The 23963-nt window shown below is 41.9% G+C and overlaps 1 protein-coding gene across 1 annotated transcript in view; it reads left to right on the top strand.

The window, feature by feature from the left end:
- The window catches only part of IQGAP1 (IQ motif containing GTPase activating protein 1), a 178705-nt gene that overhangs the window by 142585 nt on the left and 12157 nt on the right, over positions 1 to 23963 (top strand). Inside the window, exons 26-35 of the mRNA XM_088472861.1 lie at positions 371 to 595; positions 1523 to 1663; positions 2970 to 3054; positions 12470 to 12702; positions 13515 to 13647; positions 13773 to 13875; positions 14219 to 14354; positions 14616 to 14703; positions 16688 to 16900; positions 18073 to 18239. Of these exons, the coding sequence (XP_088328987.1) occupies positions 371 to 595; positions 1523 to 1663; positions 2970 to 3054; positions 12470 to 12702; positions 13515 to 13647; positions 13773 to 13875; positions 14219 to 14354; positions 14616 to 14703; positions 16688 to 16900; positions 18073 to 18239 (1524 nt within the window). The remainder of the gene's footprint in view (positions 1 to 370; positions 596 to 1522; positions 1664 to 2969; positions 3055 to 12469; positions 12703 to 13514; positions 13648 to 13772; positions 13876 to 14218; positions 14355 to 14615; positions 14704 to 16687; positions 16901 to 18072; positions 18240 to 23963) is intronic.

Genomic DNA, 23963 nt, shown 5'->3' with positions numbered 1-23963 from the left:
GCAAACTTCCCTTAAAAGTAATCGCATTAGATTTGTGTGTGTGTGTTAGAATTAGGGATGTGCAGGCTCGGATAGGTTCGAGTTTGCACGTGGAGTTCGGATTTTTCCCTCCAAAAAAACGGAACTCAGAAAGAGGCAAAACGTCATCTTACATGGACGAACATCATCATTCCTGGACAGTCCAGGAATGATGATGTTCGTCCATGTAAGATGACGTTTTGCCTCTTTCTGAGTTCCATTTTTTTGGAGGGAAAAATCCGAACTCCACGTGCAAACTCGAACCTATCCGAGCCTGCACATCCCTAGCTAGAATGTGGTTGGGAAATGTCTACTTTTAAACACTGAATTCAGTATCTCTTTTCTAACCTAGGTCTAAGGTGGATATGATTCAGGAAATAGTCACTGGAAACCCTACTGTAATAAAGATGGTGGTGAGCTTTAACCGTGGGGCTCGTGGCCAAAATGCATTAAGGCAGATATTGTCCCCTGTAGTGAAAGAGATCATGGAAGACAAGTCCCTCAACATCAAAACTGACCCTGTAGATATCTACAAGTCTTGGGTCAACCAGATGGAGTCTCAGACTGGAGAGGCAAGGTGAGAGGCTGCATAGCTCATGGTGATATGTATCCATATAGGTCACTTTTTATATTTTTCACGTGATCTCCGACCAACCAAAATAATAATAATAAACTACAGTATTTTTTAATTGATATTTTTTGTTTCTGCAGTTTTGTAACTTTTCTTTTTCCACTTTCTGTTCTTTGGAGAATCATGGCTAGGGATTTGTCCACTGATTCATTAAAAAAAAAAAACACTGTAATGAGTGACTGAGGTGGCTGGGGGTGATGGCGACTGTGGCACTGGGAGTCTGAGAGCCTTCCCTCTTCTTCCATTGTGTGAGTCTCTACTGCATACAATCCTGGTAATCCCGGGATTGACATTTTTTTTTCAAATCCGGGATTACAAAACGGGTGGGATTGGCTTCCCTCGTTGGCACATATCTCCATGAAGAAAATTAAAATAAAATATTTCCTTTATTGATCCATCATAGTCAAAAAGAAATGCCCCATAAATTAAACCCTATAAAAAAATGTCACGTCCACATACCAATGCTTCCAGCAACTACATAATCATAGCCACTTTCCCCGTAGACACCCTTACTCTAGTAGCTGATCAAGGTCACTTTCCTATGCTGGCTGCTTATGAGTCCTGGCACCCCCAAATTCAATTTTTTGTAATCTTTTTTTTTTTTTTTTTTTTTTCTTTAAATGCACATTTATAATATTTTGGTATACAGTTAAACAGCACTGACACTGCTAAATCAGCACCATCCGTTTGTTTTTTTTTTTGTTTTTTTTTTTTAAATCTGAACGATTTTCACAACAATCTGTGACTCTTTAGATGAGATTTAGCTGAATTAGTTGTCATAAGATATTCCTGGGGCCTCATACAACTCTTGTCATGTCACATGTGTAAATTCTCAAAAAATGGTCATTTAAAAAAAATGTCCTGTCTTTACAGCAAACTACCGTATGATGTCACACCGGAGCAAGCTATGACACACGAGGAGGTGAGGAACAGGCTGGACGCATCCATCAAAAACATGAGGACCGTAACCGACAAGTTCCTCTCTGCCATCATCAGTTCAACTGATAAGATCCCGTGAGTATACCTGCTGGCCAGAGGTGCAATGTAATACATACTGTAATATAGGAGAGTTCAGGACCCTGGTTTACACTCTGTTAATGCCAGCAAAAGTTGCCTTTGCAACTACAAAGACCAGTCAAATCCATTACATTTTTAATGGTCCTTTTTATCACTCTCCTTCGAGCAGGCACTCAGAGATCTATGCCCTTGTGATACAGTGTGTCATAGCTCTCCCAAGGGATAATATTTCTTCTATATGTCTAGTTATTTGATACGGTCATTTAAAAATGAGAGAAGAGAGCAAAAATCTCATTTATTACTTATGGGACTGTTACCCAGACAAAACTAGTAAAATGTTCCCCACTTTAGACACAATAAGTTGTTAAACTGCATTCATAGTACAGCTCGTCTTCATATATGAGGGACTTGCCATAAAGTGACTTCATTCTGGGGATAGAATACACACCCTCATTAAAACCTTGTTAGAAGCCCCTGTTCAAAAGAGCCAGTGATGCTTGCATTTGTGCTACAAATCGCACACCTCTTTGTTCCAGGAATGCTTATATATGATATGTTGTAGCAGGGTCATATGCACTGGTTTGTATTTTCTTGAATGCAAGAACAGATCTGTTTACTTAGGTAAAATCAGCACAGGTCTGAACTCTGGATCTTTAAGGAAAGCCACTAACCTCTCCACAGTAAAGCAGACATTAACCTAGTCCCCCTTATGTGAAACCATACCTACAAGTGAATATAAATCAAAACACTCCCCGCTCCTTCTTGGCCGTCTGCCTCCAACCTCTCAAGCTGAGCCTGGTCTATTTACAATCCTAGGCGCCTTTCCTGTACACCCGGTACATGATATACAGCTGTACAACTTGTAATGTTCTTTAATAATAGTGGCTCCAGAAAAAATATTGTTCACGTGTTCTCTGACCAACCAAAATAATAATAAACTACAGTATAGTTGATAATGTTTCTTCTAGATTCTTATAAAATATTAAGTCAGAGGTGTTTCATGGCCATATAAAGACACAGAGCTCAATGGTGACTTAAGATTTCCTTTAGCCTATAATGGGGAATAAGGTAAGACTTGTAATAAATATTGGTATCTCAATGTATCAGATTAATAAATACTGAAGTTATGGCATCCCAATTTATAATTTACAGTTGGCCAGTAATGGCGTTAAGTCATCTATTATTATAGGTGTATAACCGATAATTGATAAACTGTAATAACATTACCAATTCATTATATTATCATTACCCTCCCGTTCTCCCATAGAGATCACTCTTCATTTCTATCATTTCTGTCTGCCAGGTACGCCATGCGTTACATTGCAAAGGTCCTGAAAGGTACACTTCATGAGAAGTTTCCTGATGCAGGAGAAGACGATTTGCTCAAGGTTAGTTTCTTGTAAAATAAATGTTTATGGACATTCCCTGCTAGTAATAGGTGACATATTAATTATTGTATGACAACAGCAGGCTTTTATGTTTATAGAGTAGGATGCAAGTGGTTTACGCATTGCAAATTTGCGTTTTATGTAAAACTTATGTAAAACTGCCATGTGGATCAGGGGCAGTCACATGTGGTAAGGGCGTTCAAATGCAAGTTAAACATGCATCCTTTCCCAAGTCTAAATTCTGTGCATATACAAGACATGCACGGGCGCATCTATAAACTAGATTTAAGGTTGCACAGATCTAATCTCAAATCAAAAAAAAAATATATATATATATATATATATATATATGCGCTACTAATAAAATGGTTATATATGTAAAAGTATCCATACTGTGACAGAACTTGGATTGCTTCACATCCTGTTTACATCTGCTGTTCTGCTGTATGGGGAAGGCATTGTCCTATGCGATCAGTTATGCTGAAACAGGCTTTCAGCAGTGTCCTACAATGGGTTTACTGACAGGAAGTCTGCTGTGTGCAGGAAATTGCCTCCCCTCATGAACACAGCTTTACCTAGGCTAACCATACTATCCCTTTAAACTGGGACACTCATGAATAACACAGGTTCTGTGGCTAATTAAAAACAGCTTAAATGCAGGCTTGAAGTCAGCCAGGGAGCTTTTTCATAAATAGTTTGTTTTCAGTTTAGACATCAGATTATTTATTTTATGCAGAATATAAGATCTTTTTTCCCATCTCTGTATCATTTCTAGTATTGTAGTGCTCTTTACTGGTGACTGGAGGCTTATCAGCTCCTATTGTCAGTGCATTGCTTTCTCGCTGTGCTTTGTATTTGATATGCTCTCGTCTCCCTTCTGTCTATGCTGCTTGCTAAAACTAATCTGTATCTGAAAACTCCTTTCTCTGTTCTTCTAGCTCTCTGCTTCTCTGCACTGAGGCATGGATAACACACTAGTTCTACAAGGTGAATTGCTTGTGTTGTTAGTAATGTGGCTGTTCTGTTACAAACCTTTACTTAGAGGCATATGCATTATTAGGCTGGTGTTTTCACCATAGATAGTGCTTCTCCCTATGTATCAAGAGGATGCGTAGGCAATAAAATGCTCTGTGCTTCGCTCGAGATGAGCTTCCCCGTGTCAAGCATGGGAAAGCTATAGTACAATAACGCCACAGCATGTTCTGTTATCACCATTCCAGATGGCAATAACAGAGGAAAATTTATATAAATCTATAAATGAATATATGTATATGTGTTTTACATTTATTTTTTGCACTAAGTAGAACTGAAAGCCCAAGTCTCTGCATGCATGAAATTGCTGACCCGGGTCACACATAGGCATATCACCTCAGCCTGGCCCGGGTGATGCAGTAACTGAAACCTTAATACTCCAGGCCTGTATGGCGCAGCTGCTCTATTGATCTATATTCATAAATTGCAGAGGTAGGTTATTTAATTTTTTTAAAAAATCACCCTCATCACCACATAATAAATAGACCCAATAGTTCTATGTATTATCGCTATGAGGGCGCGCACTTACAGTCGTGAGGAACTAGAGCCATTTTAAACAGATTGTAGCATCTGTCAGCAGTTTTAGGCATCACTGATTTCTGCAGTGTCCACTTCAGTGCTCACTAGAAAATGTGTATTATAAGAAATATGCAGCTCGTCCTCAGTTATTACAGTGATTAGACTTTACCTGAACCTGCTGTTGTGTGTATTATTATTATTACCACCAGTTATTTATATAGCACACATATTATGCAACGTTTACAGAGAATATTTGGCCATTCTCATCACTGAATTACTTGATGACATCTAGGGTCTTAGGCTGAGTTGAGCGTCCATCCAATTGCTTAGCATAAAATACATAAATTTGTGCTATGCGTGCCCATAAGAGTGGGATTTATTACTTGTGCCTCCTTACTTTTGGGGAGGGAAAATGGGGGATGTAGACCAAGTACATTAAGGGCCTTTATGTAGAATTGCTGAGGCAGAACTGAGTAGAGACGCAGATACACCTGTATCCGTTTCATTTGCTGGTTCCTATGGGGCTGGTGCTAGAAATACACACACTGATGGGGACGATGGTCGCCAGGACTAGCTAGCCACTGCTTTTTGCAGGCTCATCTCTAAAGCTGATGGGTACTATCTTCATTGTTTCTGCACATTATTTTATTGTCAAGAATAACAAGCAGCCTGCGGCTCCCACTCTGGTGTCTTGTAAGTCCTTAGCAGGCTTAGCTTCAGAGGATCTCATTCAAGTTTGTTTTTGCGCATCTTGTTATACTGCACCTGGCCCATCAGCCCCTGCGTCCTCTCCTCAGGACCCTCCCCTGGGTTTCTTTTTCGCAAGTGTTGGTAAAAATTGCGGACCACCTAACGGCCCCTGTGGTAGCTGCCCCTATGGGATGGCCACAACAGGTACTACCTGCAAATCCTTTGCCTCCCCCATGGGTAGATGTACTTTCTACCTCAGTGCAGAGTCTGGCGGATACAGCCTTTCAACAAATGCCCCAAATGGAGAGACCCTTACCTAATTAACCCACTAAGTGTGCTGTGTTATTTTCCCAGTCCACCCAACTATCAGATTCTGATTTATCATCTGGGGAGGCAGAAGATTCAGACCTCTCTCACTCTGGACCTCATTCAGAGTCGGTCGTAAGCAGCCATTCAGTCGTACGCATCCGATGTTTCCAAACCACGCATGCGTACGGTTAGTTGTGCGCTTGTGCGTACGAGACCTTGCGATCCAAAATGCTGTCGATTGTACGGCTTACGAGCAGGAAGTGGCTTCCAGGAGTTGATTGACATGAAAGGCCGTTTGTGGGTGTTGACGGGACTGGTGGACTAAAAACGCAGGCGTTGATCACCGTTTCCAGGGCGTTTCAGGAGCGTACATAAATTTACTGCTACGACCGACATAGAAGGCCGGAAGTAGTAAAACGTCACTCTGCGAGCAGGTTAGAGGCCTGGTTGATCGTACAGCTTGAGGTTGGGTATGTGCTCTCTCAAGCACCAGAGTACAATCGATACTATCGAATGTGCCTGATATGTTTGATGTTTCTATTTTGTGCCACACAATGCAAGCAGCTAATAATCGATTGTTGAAGCTAATAACACTGCTAATTGGCTTGTAATTGATTCAGTTGCGTTTGCATTAGAGAATAATAAGAATAAATATATTTCATGGGGAAGGCTTATTCTATGCGTTTTTTTTGTAAATTTTTGATGTAATTTGCACACAGCACAAGCGGCCGCAAACCAGCAGAAGAAAATTAACATACAGCGACTGACAACGATTGACTCGATCGCTAGCTGCTATCACTCGTTCGCTAGAGGAGGTGCTTTGTTCATGTATGGGCGTCACTTTGGTTGCGATCGCCCGGCCGTGCGATTGTTTTTTTTTCTGATTCTCGATCGTTAGGCGTAAGACCGAGCGGCCGCTTACAACTGCCTCTGAATGAGGGCCTCTGATCCCTTCTAAATTGAATATTCCTGCACTTGTGAGAGCTGTAAAAATCTATTATTCAGATAGAAGAGGCAAAACCCACTTGTGAGGCAAAAGCCATTTTTAAATGACACAAGGTAGTTTTGCCAGAATTTCCTCACTCTGATCAGCTATCTAATCCTATGAGTGAGGCATGGAATATGCCAAGTCAAAGGTTTCGGCTGCCTGAATGCTTAATTTCCTTTTACTCCTTTCCAGCTTCTGATTGCACTAAATGGGAAGTTCTCCCTGCAGTGGATTCCCACGTGACACGCCTAGTTAAAAACGCTACCTTACCTATCCATACCTTACCTATCCATACTGCAACCTCCTTAAAGGAGACCAAGGATAGAAAAATTGAAGCTTGCCTGAAATCTGTACACTCTCTTACAGGACCTATTACTCATCCTGCCAGGGCTACGGCCTGGGTGGCAAAAAACATTGAGAGTTGGGCAGAGGCCCTAGAAGATACATTTCCCTCGATGCTTCGAGGGAACAGCTGTCCTACATATCTCACATTAGAGATGCAGCCTCCTATTTAGGTGAAGCAGCTTTGGATACTGGTCTCCTAGCTTCCAAGGCATCTGCTACTTCCGTGGTAGCCCGCCGTATTGTTTGGCTTCGCTCCTGGAAGGCAGATTGGAGTCTCTGCCTTATTCTGGGGAGATCCTGTTTGGCCCAGAATTGGACAAGATTGTGACTACCTTAGCAAGATGGCATTCTTGCCTTCTGCATCTACTGCGAAGCCTCGAATGTCACCTTTTCGTCCGCCAAAAAAAGCGAAATGTCATTCCTTTTCAAGGCAGTCGGCATCCACTAAGGCCTCAAAGACTAGGACCAAACAGGCCATGGGGTACAAGACGTCCACCTACCAAATCTGAGGACAAGCCTTCAGCCTGGCGGGTCGGGCCTCTCCTTGGGGGCTCCCAGGGTGGGAGGCCGACTTCTTCAGTTTGCCCAGTTCTGGCGTCAGACTACCTCAGACGCCAAGTGTATGCTCTCTCCTTTCTGATGCGGCCTCCCAGCAGTTGTTTTGCACAGGACCTCCATTGGATCCAAGCAAAGCCCTGCTGCTCCAGAGGGCCATTCAGCCCTTACTGCTTTACTGCTCTTGGGGATAAAATAATCCCGGTCCCCTCCTCACAGGAAGGAAAAGGGCTATTATTCTACCCTTTTCCTGGTTCAGAAGCCCAACGGGTCTCAGCGGCCTGTCCTAAACCTCATGTCTCTGAAAAAGTTTATCAAGGTGCCCTGGTTTTGCATGGAAACCCTATGCTCTCTTTTCCTAGCTATGGATCCTGGGGACTTTATGGTGTCTCTGGACATTCAAGACTCTTACCTTCATGTACCTATAGCGCCTTTTCATCAGTGGTATCTCAGGTTTGCTATACTACAGCAACATTACCAAATTCAAGCTCTGGCTTTTGGGCTTTCTACAGCTCCTTGGATCTTTACCAAGATCATGGCAGTTATGGCAGCCTATCTTCATTGTCAAGGGATCAGATTGTTTCCATACCTGGACGATCTCTTGCTCTTAGCAAGCTCCTAAAAACTCTTCACCGCCATCTCAAATAGCCATTGCCTTTCTACAAACACATGGTTGGCTGATCAACTAGAAAAAGTCTTCCCTGGCCCCTTCTCAAAGAATGGTACATCTGGGAGCCTTCCTGGACTCAGACTTACTGGCTCAGAGAATCTTCCTGCCAGCAGATTACTCCACAGTCGCCGACTGTCAATTCACTCTGCAATGCAGACCTTGGGATCCATGGTGTCCATCTTTGACATGGTGGAGTTTGCTCAATTTCACTACAGGCCCCTACAATACCTGATCCTCTCCAGGTGGAACTGGCTCTCCTTAGATCCCAGATGATGGGCCGTCCCACCTAACCAAGGGTCGCCCCTTTTGGATCCCGGACTGGGCACTCACAACGGACGCAAGCCTCCGCAGGTGGGGCGCAATCACTGGCAAGCACTCCTTCCAAGGACGGTGGACTTGGTCTTACCAAACAACGTCCTTGAACTCCGAGCCATATACAAAGCCCTCACTCTGGCTCAGGATATTCTTCAGGGCAAGCTTGTACAAGTATAGTTTGACAACGCCACGGCAGTGGCCTACCTAAATCACCAAAGGGGCACTCGTAGTTGGTCAGCAATGGCAGAAGTGTCCCACATTCTCACATGGGCCGAACGCCATCTCCTAGTGTACATCCTGGGGATTCTCAATTGGGAGGTGGATTTTCTCAGCCGTCATGACGTGCATGCAGGGGAGTGGGGTCTCAATCCAGAAGTCTTTTAGCTCTTGGTGGACAAATGGGGTCTACCAAACGTGGACCTCATGGCCTCACGATAACAACCACAAGCTTCCAGTGTACGGGGCCAGGATAAGGGACCCCGACGCAGCCTTCATGGATGCATTATGTGTGAAGTGGACCTTCCATTTGGCATACCTCTTTCCTCCGTTCTCCCTTCTGCCTCGAGTTTTTCGGAAGTTCAAGCAGGAAGTTGGTAGCTCCGGCTTGGCCCAGACGCCATTGGTACTCCAATCATCAAAGTCTCTCCATAGATGTTCCTCTACAACTTCCTCCATGACCAGACCTGTTGTCTCTGGGTCCCCGTCTTCATCCAGACCTGGCCCATCTGTCTTTAAAGGCTTGGCTCTTGAGACATCCCTCTTAAGGTCTAAAGGGTTTTCCAGCTCTGTGGTGCTTAAAGCACGTAAACAGGCCTCTGCCCGGATTTATCACTGGATGTGGCATACATATTTCCAGTGGTGTGCTACCAGAAACTATGACCCTCAGGTGTTTAGGGTTTCTAGAATCCTTGCCTTTCTTCAAGCTGGATTGGATCTCAGTCTCTGCTCTGTCCATCTGGTTCCAGCGCAGAATTGCTCCACTGCTGGATGTTCACACCTTTCTGCAGGATGTTCTCCGTATACATCCTCCTTTGTCTCTCCTGTGGCTCTGTGAGATTTGTCAGTGATTCTCCACTCTCTTCAGGAACCTCTATTTGAACCCCTGGACCCTGTAGATGTCAAATGGCTCGCTTTGAAGACTCTTTTTCTTCTGACTATAGCATCTGCCTGTAGGATATCTGATTTAGGGGAGCTCTTCTGTCGCTCCCCATTTCTGATCTTTCATCAGGACAGGGCTATTCTTCGAACACACCCTGGCTTCCTTCCCAAGGTGGTCTCTCGTTTCCACCTTTTAATGAGGAAATTGTAGTTCCGACCTTCAAATCACCAGACCTCTCAGCAGGTGAAGCCTCCTTGGATGTGGTCCATGCTCTGAACATCTACGTGGACCGTACTGGTTCCATCAGGAAAATGGATTCCCTCTTTGTCCTATATGGATTTCACAAGAAGGGATGGACATCTAACAAACTGGCTCTGGCCAGATGGCTTTGCAAGACTCTCACAGGCTTATACACAGACTGGCCTTTCTGTGCTGGCTACAATATCTGCTCATTCTACTCGCTCTGTGGGCCCCTCGTGGGCAGCACGCCGTGATGCGTCTGCCGAACAACTATGCAAGGTGGTCACGTGTCTTCTGTCCACAACTTTCTTAGGTTCTATGCCTTTGATATATTTGCCTCTTAGGATGTTTCCTTTGGGTGCCGGGTTCTCCTCTCAGCTCAGGAGCGTCCTCGCCCTTGAACAACTGGTTTGGGATATTCCCTGTGGTGCCCTATGGACCCTGAAGAAGAAAAGGAAAGTTATGGTAAAATTTACCCTTGTTAACGCTCTCTTCGAAGTCCATAGGGTCAACAGGGCGCTCAACCTGACACACCAAGCTTCTATGGGTTTCTTTTCTTGGTCACTTGTTTCCTTCTCTATGTGAGAGTGTGATTCTTCAGTGTACCAGTCTTCCTTCTCTCCTATCCTGCTCCTGCCTTGGGCTTATTAACAAAACCGAGTTGACCTCAAAACGGAGTTCCCCCTATACCCCGCTGTGGGCGGGGTATAGGGGGAAGGAACAGAGCATCCTGGGACAGGAAAAAGCTTTGCTGTTGGTGGCCAGTCCTCCAAGTACCACCTACACCCCATTGTCTCCCTACGGACTTCGAAGAAAGAGTTAACAAGGCTAAGTTTTTTACCATATCTCTTTTTATGTGCATTTGAAATTCGCTTTTTTTTATTTATTATATGCATATTCGGCTTCCTAATATTTGTTGGTTTGACATTCGATATAATACAGAAGTCATGGTAATAATTCCTGTGTAAATAGTGACTTCTGACAATGCTTCAGTGTTAATAAGACCTTCGTATTACAAGGAAATAAGCTTATAACCTATACTGTAAATTGTAATTGATATTGGTCGTAACCTAAAATGTATGTGATCTGAATAAAAACACTGTTCCTATGGCCTAGTGCGTTTATTTGGTCGTAGACCTCTTTAGTGACCTCTAATATGCTTACAATTATGCAATATTTAATTTGTATATACTTTGTTTATATAACAGTGATCTATTTCTCTGTGTTTCACAAATGTGTAATTCTTTCCATGTCCTATACAAATGTAGAGACAATACATCTGCTAGAGATGGCTCTAGTAATATTCATTGCGCACCACATGGCCTTTCCTTGTTTTTCAGTCCATTATAAAGAGTAGAAATAAAGTAACCAAAAACGCAGTACAAAATGATGTTTTCATGGAAATCAACATGTGTAAGAGGTTCACCAGTTATGGCATTATAATAGCGGATAGGCCAAGCTTATGAATTACATATATGGTGTTTATATATTGTTTCTCTGCATGTGCAATTAGAGCAGGGGGGGACAAGAAACTGCCCTCCAGCTGTTGAACTACACTTCCCAGCATGCCTTGCAACAGTTTTAGCATGGCCAAATAGCAAAACTATGGCAAAGCATGCTGGGATATGTAGTTCTATAACAGCTGGGGGACCCCTTATTGCCCACCCCTAAATTAGGGTATTCGGACACTGTTGACATTCTGAATGTCGACATACAACATGCCAGCATTCACAATGTTGACGCTGACATAATGTCGACAGCCAATTTTAGGAATCACAATACATCATATAATTCCTATAAAATGTATGGTAGTATGTAAGGAATTTTGTATCCTTAAATTAAGTTGTATTGTATGCGCACAATGTATACATTATGATAGTGTCGACATGTTAAATGTTGACAGTGTTGTCGACATTCTGAATGTCAATGATATATTATTACACCAAAAATTCCAATTACCAAGTTAATTTTCTAGTTTAGTAGGTTAAGTATACCTGTGGTTTATCGTTTTTCCCCTTGGTTGTGCCTGATGTGCAGTATCTGCCCCCTAACAGTCACTAACTTGTTTGCAGACTTATATTCCCCTGATTCAAACAGACAAAAGGTTTGTTACTGCCGCTCGTGTAGTACATGCGTCAGACGAGTGTAGTTTCCATGTACTTGGTCTCTGATTGTTCTATAGAGAAGGGAGGAATAGAAGCCCAATGCATGCTACTGTTACTTATCATTTGTGCCTGTCTGATGAGGCAACATAGGGACTGTTGGAGCCCTTTTCCTGCAGTGGATACCGTGTGCGTGCAGACAGGAAGGCAAGTGGTTGGTTTCCAATGTGTTCATGTGATGCTGAGACACTGACATCCGCAGGTGTAAATCCTCAAGGATATGGAGTCTTTGAAAGCAATGGGTTAGATTCTCAACCTATTTACATGTTGTTTTTTAGTAGTTAAAAAAAAAAATCCCTAGTAAAAGCATATAAATTAACATCAGTTTGTATAAGACCTTACAGACTGGGACTCCACAGAGATCGGGCAAATTGCAGAACCAAGGTGCCTAATATACCGTAGCTAACCGAGTACACTACATTTAAAGAAGTGATGAGAGTGATAACTGAGGGACGTGTCTCTAACCCAGTGTTGCCTTTACTTGTTTATAGATTGTAGGAAACCTTCTCTATTACCGCTACATGAACCCAGCGATTGTGGCCCCCGATGCCTTCGATATTATAGATCTATCTGCTGGAGGCCAGCTGACCACAGATCAACGCCGGAACCTTGGATCAATTGCTAAGATGCTCCAACACGCTGCATCCAACAAAATGTTCCTCGGGGACAATGCCCACCTAAGCATCATCAATGAGTATCTCTCTCAGTCCTACCAGAAATTCAGGTAGCTTAAGCCTTGATAAATCTCATATTACTTTCACAGAATAAGCCATTAATAACCATATATAGGATACATGACCAATGTTTTTTTTTTTTCTTCAAAAAAGTCTTTAAAAGAAGTGTAAAAATATCCATTTAATTTAAGAAATAGTTCACAGATGTGTCCTTATACACTTAGCCTCAATACGCCATGCAGCGCGAGACGTCTGTCACGAGTGAGCTGCGCTGAGCGGTGTAGCGTCTTTTTCGGCCGAAAATGCATCTTAGTCACAAACAGATGTGTTATACTGCTTCACAAGACTGCACTGATTGTTTGATATGTGACACTTGTTTATCTGTGTGTGACAGAGTCTGAGGGGTTTATATACTTATGCCTGATATTTTTAAAGGACAGATACTGTTTGCATGGCTTAGTATGGTTTAGGTAGTTATAGGCGGTATAAGTATGTTCATTTACCAAATTTAAAAATACACAAGTAAACAATGTAGTTGTGTATTTTGTCTAGATGATAAACCTCGGGAGACTTTCATTTGTATTTAGATTGCCATTACATAAATCCTTGTATTAGTGTAGTAATTGCTGCCCATTTATCAGTTCTGATCACTCTGCTGTCTGATGTGCACCTTAAATGTTTACACTCATAAGTCATATTTTAATTAGTTCTGTCTGTATGTGACTTGCAATTACTGCCTTCTCTACACTATAATGTATTAAGCGCATGTCTCATAATATATATATATATATATATATATATATATAATTAATTTGTCTAATGGTTGCCACGTTCTCATAAACCTGACTTATAATTGTTGCAGACGTTTCTTCCAATCTGCCTGCGAAGTTCCAGAGCCAGAGGATAGATTTAATGTGGATGAATATTCCGATCTGGTGACTCTCACCAAGCCAGTCATATATATTTCTATTGGAGAAATTGTGAACACACACACGGTAAGTGCCAAACCAGCATTTGATGTCTAGTTAGAGTTGGGTAGACCAGGATTGTAAAGAGCTGAATGATTGATTAGATGGGTCAAACAATAGAACAGTGGACAATAATACAGTTTTCTTTGCAGCTGCTTCTAGACCACCAGGATGCAATAGCACCAGAGCATAATGACCCAATCCACGAACTACTGGATGATCTCGGAGAGGTTCCTACCATTGAGTCTCTTATTGGTGAGATGGTATTGTTGGCTGCCACTGTTTTATGTACGTTTGTCCTGTTGTATGGTAAAAAGGTATTGAAATACAAATTTAAGCAATGATTGGTTTTTGGAGAGGAGAAACATGCAAGAGATTAGATTTAGGAGGAGGATTTAATATGTTACACATTGTACTGTGGCCATTATGGCTGTAATTGATTTATATACTAGAATATTAGATGTGATGTGCCTTCTCCTTCCCTGTCACTTACCCCTGCCTCGCACGACAAGCCCCTTCACTCTGTCCCCACACAGTGTGGGAGCCATTGTCAGGGACAATCCACGATTATTATATAGATTGTTTTTGTCTGCGATAGGTGAGGGACCTGGAGCTTCACCGGATTCCACTAAGGAGATGCTGGCAAAGACAGAGGTGTCCCTGACTCTGACTAATAAGTTTGATGTCCTTGGAGACGAGAATGCAGAGAAGAATGCAAAGACCATCCTACTAAAGTAAGACCTCAGAGTTCTGGAGTCTTTGTCTTAGGAAAAGATGTTCTCCTAATTGGGAAAATAATTGGTTTATTTACCATAAAATAACTGAAACATAGGTGCTGCTATAGGATTTGCACTTAATTGATAAATATATGGGAAACTTATTAAATGGTTGGGTCGGATGGGGTCCCTACTTGAGTAACATAGAATTACAAAGTAAAACCTATGTTCCATGTATTATAGATATTGAAATAATTTAAATGATTTTTTTCTTTCCAGCACAAAACGGCTGATAGTGGACGTCATCCGCTTCCAACCTGGAGAGACTTTGACCGAAATCTTGGAGACGCCGGCGACCAACGAACAGGTACATCATCTTTTCATTTCTGTTCTTGCAGTACCATAGGGCTAACACACCATCTATTTCATTGGTGTCTATTTGTTCATGCTGTGTTTGTAGCTGTAAGTAGACTACCATTTCATGTTCCTGGTGTGTCTTTAGTAAATGTATGTCATATACTTTATAATACTAAAGTGGAGTGTTGTTTATATAGCATCAGACATGCAGCATATGTAGGCAAACCATCATTCCCTCTCACTGGTGGGTGCAGCATATATGTAGGCAATCCGTTATTCCTTCTTACTTTCTGGTGTGTGCAGTGTACATACAGTAAGACTACATTCCATTCTTAGCAGGTAGATTTCATTGCTAAAAATATACACCTTCTAATTAATGAGTCCATCTCCGCCACAGCCAATACTAGCAAAAAGCCGACGTTCAGCGATACAATCTCCACAATCAGTAGAATGGGTCGTACTGAGGAGCTTAATGACTTTCAACCTGGTCCTGTCCAAGGATTTGGCCTTTCTATCAAGTCAGATCATTATATTTCTGGCCTGTCAACTATAAACGCTGTTATTGTGAAGTGGAAACATTTAGGAACAACAGCGGCTCAGCCGCCACGCAATAGGCCACATAAGCGCACCAAATGCAGTATTCACAAGTTGCCTCTAGAAGCAACAGCAGCACAAATGTTGTCTGGAATGCAGTAAAGCACACTGCCATTGGATTCTAGAGCAGTGGAATTGTATTCTATGGCGTGATGAATTATACCACCTGGAAGTCTGCGAATCTGGGCTTGGCAGATACCAGTATAACACATCCAGCCCAAATGCGTACTGCCAACTATAAAGTTTGTAAGATTAATAGTCGTGGACTGTTTTTTATGGTTTGGTCTGGACCCCTTCGTTGTTTCAGCTCTGTGGCAACTGTTTGAGGAAGGCCCTTTTTTCAACATGACAATACCTCAGGCTATCCGTGCCTGATTCAGCACGGATAGCAATTGCGATTACAGCTGTGTAATCGCACGCAATGCAGCTGCGAAAATATGATAATGTCTGCCACCGCTCAGCCAGCATAGAGACACCCACTACTGCTTTCTCACTTTCATAATACCTCGCAGTCCAGCGTATACATCGGTAACATCAGAGAACATCGGCCCCTCATGCACAATTACAGCAGGTCTGACTCGTTGCAGAAATTCCAAGTCTCGTCGCACGCAGTGAGTAGTCAGGCTGCTTAGGCAATCGCAGTTGCTAATATATAAATGCCCATGCAATGGCGTTCAAATGGACAGGCACGCCTGCGTTTCTGAAACCACTCCCCTGTCACCACCCCCAAACGCTCATGGCCTGTCACTCACTGTGCGATTGCTTCCTGTCTGCATGCACAATCACCGTGTGATCGCACCACACACGCAGTCCATACGCATGCGCAGTACACAACAATCGGCCGATCTGCTTATGCGGTTGCAATTGCAAACCGCGCTGAATCAGGCACTCTGTGCACAATTTGAGGTTCATCAACCATTGCTTGCCAACGTTGGTGTTGAAGAGTTTGACAGGCGACAAAGCAGTTGGAATAATTTGGAATTCCGACTGTGAGTCACCCAACATCCGTGCCCAACCTCAATAATGCTATTGGATGCAAATCCCTGCAGCTGTGTTATAGAAGCTAGTGGAATGCTTCCCAGAGCAGTGCTGGTATAGTAACAAGGGGGAACCAACTTGATATTAGTTAGTAATGCCCATGGTTTCAGAATGAGATATTCAACAAGCAGATCAAAGTGTCCACATACTTCTGCATATATTGTTTGTTTAATGTCATTTTAGCTAGAAATGTTACTTGAATGCGTGCAGCCAAGTGGTTTATAGTCCGCTTGTGACCTGTTGCAAGAACATTTCTAAAGTGCATTAAAAACCTTATTTTTACATAGAAGCCTTGATGCCTAGCCAGTAACTGTAATCTACCTAGCTGACATTTATAATCGGCCCTGCATGTCATTATCCAGGAATCGGATCATCAGAGAGCCATGCAGAGACGGGCAATTAGAGATGCTAAGACACCGGACAAAATGAAAAAGGCCACATCATTACGGCAGGATAACAATCTAACTCTTCAAGAGAAGAAAGAGAAGATTCATGTCGGGCTGAAGAAACTGGCGGAGCTTGGAATGGTGAATCCAGAGAGCCGGTACCAGGACCTCATCAATGATATTGCCAAGGTAAACCTAGCTTGGCTACCTCTTTACATTAAGATTTACCAGTCCTCTGTAATAGAAAGTGTTTATTTTCATTAGTTTACAATAACCATGTTGCCTTGAATTAAATATTGTAAAACCTTCTTGGATCATGATGATCATGTTGGTTGTTTCCTTTACGAGTACTTTGTATTCATTAATTACCCTCTTCTCTTTGTTGGCTGGCTCTGTATATTAGGTAGGAAATACATGAAACGGGCACCACATAAAGGTGGTCACTGCCGCTGCAGTTTTGGATTGAAATTAAAAATACCAATTACAAAAATATATAGTAAATGATTGACAGTTTTACTTAAATTCTTTTTTATTTTGTCCATCTCTGCTAGGCGAGAGTGGTCCATGAACAGGTTATGCTCAGAAGCTGACCTCCCCATGCACACCCTTAGTGAGAGTCTCTGGGAGCTTACAATTCCCCCAGGCCAGGTCTTAGTGTTGTATAAGTGGTGCCATTCTGCTGCCTTCAGTTTCAACTGCAGACTGGAATTTCCAGTCATCTCATAAGCTTGCCTGGGGCAACCAATAGGTACTCACAAATTAAACATTATTATTATGTTAACTCCCCTGATTAGAGATCCTAAGCTTGCTGAACCATTATTCATGTATGAAAAGTTTGCCGTATAGATAAATTGGGGCTGTGGAAATATCTGATATTTCATGTGTATGGTTGGGCTGTTTTGCTGCATATTTGGTGTGGTGTGTCTTCGCTAGGGTCCATAGATTTTGATCCCGGGTCTAGTCCTTGGTGAAGCCAATTTTAAACACTTATCACAGACTCAATTGTACTGTGTTTGTAATGCTGACAGTAAAATGTTTGGTCATATTAAAAAAAAAAAAAAACAAACTGCTGTGGCTGAGAGCTTCTCCCATTTAGGTCTTGTTAGACTTACATAGTGACACCTGCTTAATATGGAGAGCAGCATTTGCAATGTCGACCCCCTTCCCTTTCCAATGGGTGATCCTGTGCAATCCCAAACAGCCCGTAGTTTTGCCATTGGACAGGTGTTCTGGACACCATTGTAGGGACATTTATGTTGTTATCTCAGTGTTTATAATTTGATTGTTCTCTTTAATGTGTATAAGTTTATTAGGTGATGTGAAACGTATGGAAGCTCATGGATCATTTTTCTCCTCTTAAGGACATCCGCAATCAAAGGCGATATCGGCAGAGAAGAAAGGCCGAGCTGGTGAAACTGCAACAGACTCATGCCGCTCTGAACTCCAAGGCTGTGTTCTATGAAGAACAGGTGGACTACTACAAAAGCTACATCAAGACTTGCCTAGACAATCTGGCAAGCAAGGGCAAGTGAGTATGGGGGACATGCATGCCTATCTGAATCATTATACATTGTATCATATAGTGACCTTGATGATCTTTCTCTTATTTAATATAAAAAATTTCTTTCTGTGACATAGGGTTCATTTATGTATCAATCAGTGAAAAGTGTGGAGAAGTGTGCCAGTGGAGAAGTTGCCCATAGCAACCAATCAGCTCCTACCTATTATTTTATAGACTGTACTTGATAAATGCTACTTCAAAGCTGATTGGTTGCTATGGGCAACTTCTCCACTAGTCAACCTCTCACTGCTCGATACACAACCCCCTAAATTCTGTAACACATTGTTTATCTTTCATATTGAATTAGACTTTTGGGTGCTGGATAAGTATAAACAACCAATGCCCCGAGACTCCAATAATTATTTAATGAAGTACATGGTGACATTGATGGTACAATGGGGAAGGGCATACAAATCAGAACATCCATTTTGTATTCTAACCTATAACGCAGAGCTAAAAAGGATCTATTGATGTATTGATTGTATTTAATATTACATTACATTCCAATCTAACATCTTAATAAATAGCATTTTGTGTAATAATTTTTAACAGAGAGGTATGGCCCCCAAATCATCAAACAATCTATACACTCTTTTATATCTGTTTAAAAAATGTTTAAGTTAATAATCTTTTAAACTTTTATAGCTTGTACCGTGATTTTTTATATCTATCCAAGTCAAACAATATAATTAATTAAATAAGTAATAATAAACCATTGCATTCCTGGAACATCCCACAAGTCGTTTTAGAGATGTCTTGACCCAGGGCCATAACTAAGGGTACCTGGAATGGCTCAGGTCAGGCAGCGTGTGGAGCTACCCAGAGCGTACTTAGATACTCCAGGCAGTGGTCTACTTCTTAGAGCTGGCGACCCCGCTCCCTAACATGATGTCATAACGCCACGGGTTTAGGGGGCGGTGCGGGGGCAGCATAGAGCCCTTTTCCGACCCTGCACTGACCGAGTCATCTAGCCATCACAATTTGGCCCTTGTCAAAGTCACTCAGACCGTTATGCTTGCCCAGTTTTCCTGCTTCCAACACATCAACTTCCAGAGCTGACTGTTCACTTGCTACCTAATATATCCTATATATAAGATCAGAGGAGAACGTTATGGAAGGAGAACAAAAGCCCAGGTGTATGTGGCAAAAGTCATATGAATATATGGCAAATACCAAAGAGGTATTTGCCTGAAATTCATATTTCTACCATCAGGTGGCACTAAATTAAAGATTACCATACTTATATTTGCAAACCTCCCCCTGAAATAGTTTGTATGCAGTGATCTCAGCTGGTAAAAATGGCTATAACATTTTGATATACGTGGAATGATGACATACAGTTTCTGTATATCCTTACAATGCCACCACCCCAGATAAATTAAACCCTACGTAGATACATTTTCAGCAGAAATGCATAACTATATAGTCAGGTATATATAAAAAAAAAAAATATATATATATATATATGTACGTACATACATACATACATACATACACATACCAACGCTTCGGAGCGCTAAGCCCCTTTGTCAAGGTGTGAACAAGGGGGCTTAACGCTTCGATACGTTGGTTTTTTGATTGTGACACCACTGAATATATTTGCTTCATAACCAGTCTCTGAGTGCCGCAGCCTTTTTTGCTTATATGTATGTATATGTATATATATATATATATATATATGTATGTATATATGTATATATCTATACTCCAACCGATGGCACTCCGGATAACAAACAATACGGACACTTAGCTGGTTACAGCGACGTTTCAGCGCCTTTAATCAGCGCTTTTATCAAGCATATACAGTAATACAAATGTGAATAACAGACTTAAATAGCTCACCACCCAGCAGGCCAAACCTCCGATGTAGCACACGTGCGCTGCCAGACAGCAGTCGCACAGGACATGACGTCATGGTCAGCCGCTGGTGTAACCATAGTGATGTGAATGCACACTAATACTCACTGTGACTGCTCATCAAATGATCATAAGATAAAAGCAAACTCTGTGTCAAAACCGCTAAGCGGCCTGAAACAGAATATGCACCATTAAGTGAAAATGAATGAAAACACCAATACTCTAAAACTTACTCTCGGCAGACTGCCGTAATTATGCTAAAAGCACCATGACCACTACCTACACCTATACATACATGACCGACAACATCAACACGACGTACCTTAACATATGACATTGGACACATAAAACGATATCAATTTACAATGTACAACAAAATATTAATGCACACAATAAACAGACGAACAGCAGCAGATATGTACCCACCTTGTATCAACCCACAAAAAACTTATTATGACTATAATCAGGCCCAAAAATTAACAAAGACTACACTAAGATGTAAAATAGTGTCCGAACATATCAAACAGCCCCCTTGGAAGCAATAATCTATTAACCGCTACGGCAAGCACCACTAACTGTTAAATGATAGACTCTCTAGATGTTTATACAAAGCATTGAAGACCTAAAGTCTCATTCAAACCACGAGGAGCCAATGTCTCTAACCTCATGATCCAATTGGCTTCACACTGTAACAGTTTCTTGCCACGATCACCACCTCTCTGTAGAGGAGGCACATGGTCAATAATGCGATAGCGTAACGTCGCAATGCTATGTTTGGCCTCAGAAAAATGTCTGGCTACAGGCTGTTCACTGGTGCCGCTAACAATAGCAGCCCTAATAGCTGACCTGTGTTGCGCCATACGGACTCGGAGTGTACACTCTGTCTTCCCTATGTACATTTTGGAACAAGGGCAGATAATCGCATAAACAATGTATGAACTAGTGCATGTAAGGTGATAGCGTATATTATATTTCACACCTGTGAATGGATGGAAAAACGAAGGCCCTGTCTGTAAATAGCTGCAAGTGGTGCAGTTGGAACATTTATAGCAACCCAATTTAGGATTACCCAAAAAGCTGCGTTTCTTGGATTTACCCAATTGGGTGATGTCATTACGCACTAAAAGGTCTTTGAGGTTTCTACCTCTGCGATAACAAGACATAAGAGATGAATTGATGAGGGGTTGAAGGTGCTTATCTGTGCTGATGATTGGCCACAGACGTTTAGCTTGTCGATTGATGGAGGAACTCATGTGGTTAAAGTTGTTAACCCATATATGCCTGTTAGACTGAGCATTCTTAACGGTACTAGGAACACCAAGCAGTTTATCTGCTGGAATTGCCAACGCTTTAAGTTTGGCTTGGCTCAAAGTTGCCAAACTGTACCCTCTTTGTAAAAAATTAGTCAGCATCCTATCTAGTTGTTTGATCCCTTCCTCTCGATCTTTCGCTATACGCAAAGCACGTAAAAACTGTGAGAATGGTAAAGAGTTTTTTAATGGTGCTGGATGTGCACTACTGGCCAGTAACACGTTGTTCCTGTCAGTGGCCTTGGTAAATAAAGAGGGAACTAATCTACCTCCACACTTGGTAACCGTAACATCTAAGAAATTCACCGAAGTGAGACTGGTGTGGTACGTAAATCTCACAGGTCTATGCAAATTATTATATTGCTCAATCAAATTGACAAATGCCTGTGTGGTATCTCCCCACACAATCAACAAATCGTCGATATATCGGTAAAAAGCCAATATGTTTTTAGAAATATTGGGATCAGAAAAAAATACTTCATGTTCAATGGCGAACATATACGAATTAGCATATGAAGGGGCCACATTAGACCCCATAGCGCAACCAGACAGCTGCAAGTAATAAGCGCCATTAAACATAAAGTAATTTCTAGTGAGTGTTAATTCTAACAACTGTAAAAATAATTCCTCATTGATGCCCTTGAATAAGGGATTATCATGTATTAAATTCCTGGTGGCATGTAAACCTTCCCCATGGGGGATACACGTGTATAGGCTACATACGTCCACCGAACATAAGACACAATCTAAAGGTAAATCAGGGAGATCCGCAAAAGATTTTAACAAAGTGTTAGTATCCTTTAAGTATGATGATCTAGCTTGAACACATGGTTGCAGCAACGCGTCCAAATAAGTGGATGTCGGTTGATACAATGAGCCACGAGCAGCGATGATGGGCCGACCCGGCGGCCTAATGGGATCTTTGTGTAACTTGGGAATCAAATAAAGCAATGGTCTGATGGGAAACTTTACTTCCAAAATTTTTTTGATAGCAGCAGGAATAGTTCCCATGCGACAAGCTTCATCCAGTATAGCATCCAATTCCTTTTTAAAAATGCACGTTGGATCCTGTGCGAGCTTTTTATATGTAGTGACGTCACTAAGTTGTCGGGATGCCTCCTCAATATAATCGGTGAGGTTTAACACTACAATCCCTCCTCCCTTATCTGCTTGGCGGAATACGATGTCATCATATGCAGCTAGATGTTTAAGGGCTGTGTACCAAAACATTCTAGCTAGTTATATAATGAATATAGTTTTAAAGTGCAGACTGTCAGCTTTGATTTGAGGTTATTCACATCCATATTGGAGGAAGGGTTTAGGAATTACAGCTGTTTAATATGTAACCCCCTCTTTTTCAATGTAGAGAAAGTAATTAAACAGTTTCTTGGACAGGTGTGGGCTATTCCTGTGTTATTTCTATATTACTTAAGCAGGCAAAAGGTCTGCATTTGATGCCAAGTGTGGCATTTGCATGTGGAAGCTGTTGCTGTGAAGGGATGTAGTCGTTATCCCAGCGGTTGGGATGCCGGTGCCGGATTCCCGACGCTGGCATCCCTACAGTAAGTATTGGGGTTAGGTGGAGGGTTAAGCACTAGGAGGGGAAGGAGAGTTTACTTACCTTCTTCTGTCGGTATTGTGACCCTGTCTGGATGCCAGCGTCTGGATTCTGACTTCCAGGATCCCAAGCGCCGGCATCCCGTACCTTATGCGCTGTGAACGCACAACATGGGGCCAAGGGAGCTCTTAATGCAAGTGACACAGGCCATCCTTCGGCTGCAAAAAAAATAAAAATCCATCAGAGAGAGAGTGGGAACCTTAGGAGAGGCCACATCAACAGTATGGTACATTCTGGGAATAAAAGATCACACTGGTGAGCTCGGCAACACAAAACGGCCTGGACGACCCTGGAAGACAGCAGTGGTGGATGACCGCAGGACTCTTTCCATGAAAAATAAATAAACTTTCACAGCCTACCAAGTGCAGAACACGCTCCAGGAGATACAGTAGGCATATCATTATCCAAATCTATCATAAAGAGAAGACTTCATTAGAGCGAATACCACAAGGTGAAAACCATTCATAAGCCTCAAGAATAGAAAGGCCAGATTAAACTTTGAACAAAACAAAGTACTGATGCTAAATCACAGTGAATAAACAACAAAAGTAAATATATTCTAATAATAAAATAGAGAAATATAAAAAACACAGCCAAAATTATGAAAATTGTATCCGTGCGCACATATAAGTATATATTATACATCCACGCACACAGACAAGTGTTACATTTCAGATCATAGAGCAATATCCGTTTGTCACCTGTAAAAACTTATTGAGGCTTAACTACACTTGTTAATTAACTGTCCTGGTAGCTGCCTGGTTGGCAGTAGCCCTTGCTCTTAATGGTCTTTATGTAGAAATCCGTGCAGTCACACAGAGACAATACCAGTAGCAGCAATAGCAAAGTGGTTTTGGGTAAATGTTCCTCTTCATCCGGGATGATCTCTCATTGAATGAGGCTTTC

This window comes from Taudactylus pleione, unplaced genomic scaffold, assembly GCF_031769625.1.
Source record: "Taudactylus pleione unplaced genomic scaffold, aTauple2 ptg000129l, whole genome shotgun sequence".
Classification (NCBI taxonomy): Eukaryota; Metazoa; Chordata; class Amphibia; order Anura; family Myobatrachidae; genus Taudactylus; species Taudactylus pleione.
Note: the sequence above shows the minus strand (reverse complement) of the source record. Positions and strands in the feature narration are given on the sequence as shown.